The sequence below is a fragment of the Vollenhovia emeryi genome, unplaced genomic scaffold (assembly GCF_000949405.1).
Source record: "Vollenhovia emeryi isolate VEMERY1.0 unplaced genomic scaffold, V.emery_V1.0 DF939642.1, whole genome shotgun sequence".
Lineage (NCBI taxonomy): Eukaryota > Metazoa > Arthropoda > Insecta > Hymenoptera > Formicidae > Vollenhovia > Vollenhovia emeryi.
Window position 1 is genome coordinate 25,072 of NW_011966724.1, and position 1,515 is coordinate 26,586.

The 1,515-nt window shown below is 31.0% G+C and overlaps 1 protein-coding gene across 1 annotated transcript; it reads left to right on the top strand.

Moving 5' to 3' along the window:
• The first annotated feature begins 39 nt into the window (after window positions 1-39).
• LOC105557044 (putative nuclease HARBI1) lies at window positions 40-529 on the top strand. Its single transcript, XM_012004178.1, has one exon. It carries the CDS (start codon window positions 126-128, stop codon window positions 519-521), a length of 396 nt encoding a protein of 131 aa, XP_011859568.1. The 5' UTR covers window positions 40-125; the 3' UTR covers window positions 522-529.
• The last annotated feature ends 986 nt before the right edge of the window (window positions 530-1,515 follow it).

Here is a 1,515-nt window from a genome sequence, read left to right on the forward strand (position 1 = left end):
TTTTCTGTAAACGTTCAAGTTGTTGTTAATGCTAAATTGGATATAATAGATATAGTGGCGCATTGGCCAGGATCTGCACATGATTCACCATTTTTGATAATTCAAGAATCAAGGCTTTATTAGAAATGGGTACATTTAATGATGGTTTGTTACTTGCAGATTCTGCATATCCAAATGTACCGTATATCATGACTCCGTTACAAAATCCTGTAACACCACAAGAACATCTTTACAATGAAGCACAAATCCGAACACGGTCAATAATTGAAAGATTTTTCGGAATTTGGAAAAAAAAATTTGCAGTCTTATCAATCGGCACACGTTTTCATACTATTGAAAGAACACTTCCCATTATCATAGCGACAGCTGTTTTGCATAATATAATGCAGCAGGAAATTGAGCAGAATGTAATCGAATGTAGATTATACGATAATGCTACTGTGCAAATGGAAGATGAAAATATGAATAATAGGAATATCGATAATGTACGGCATCACATTATAGAATATTTTGAAAGGTAATGAAAATATAAACTAGTCATAACAAATTATTTAGTTTGATATTATATGTCTAGTTATACATTTACGAATTTACAGATTGATTACAGAAGCATAAAAAAAGATTAATGATGAAGATAAAAGGATAATATTATAAATTAAAAAGAAAATTATTTATTTTGGGTTTATTAAAAATATAATGATACGAAAAAGTTAAGTTGGTATACCAGAAACTTTATGTTATTTCTTGATATGAGTTTTATTTATAATGGTGAACTTAGCATACAAATTACATAAGTTATAATTGCACTTTTGTTTTTTTTACTAATTTGTACTCCTTTTCGTACTATATTTGTAAGATAATAAAAAGAATATGCGTTTTTTTAGATGTAAGTTTCCTTAAAATATTTACTTTAAATCAAATCACAATCACTATCACAACATATTGCAACATCTCTATATAATGTAAAGTGAGGAAAACAGACATTTACTAGACGCAAAATACATAAATTGAATCTGCAATCGTTTCATGCTATCTTCTAAATAAAAAAAAGTATTTTGATAATTTCTTTCTTCAGGGTATCCCAGAATACCCTGACAATCTCTCGTGAGTAAATAAAGCGGATTAAACTGAGCAGAAAAGTCCTCTAGCAATTTGCAATTTTTGTTAACGAGTTATTAATTATTTAAAATCGTCGATTTGTCCGGTCAACTGTTCACTAGTCTAGCCTACCTTCAAATGCAAGCGCGTGGTGAGGTGCAGCCACCCATTATCGTGGTTGCTAGGAGTACGGAGAATTGTCAATTACAAGCGGCAATAGCTAAACAATTTTCTGCACTCTTAGCAACCGTAATCGTTGGGCAGTCATATTTCGTCACGCACATTTGGTGGTAGACCGAGCTAATACAGCAATTTTTAATAATTAATAACTGGTTAACTATTGGAAAAATTGCAAAAGAGGACTTTTCTATTCAGTTTAATCCGCTATATTAGAGAAATTGTCAGGGTGTACTGGGA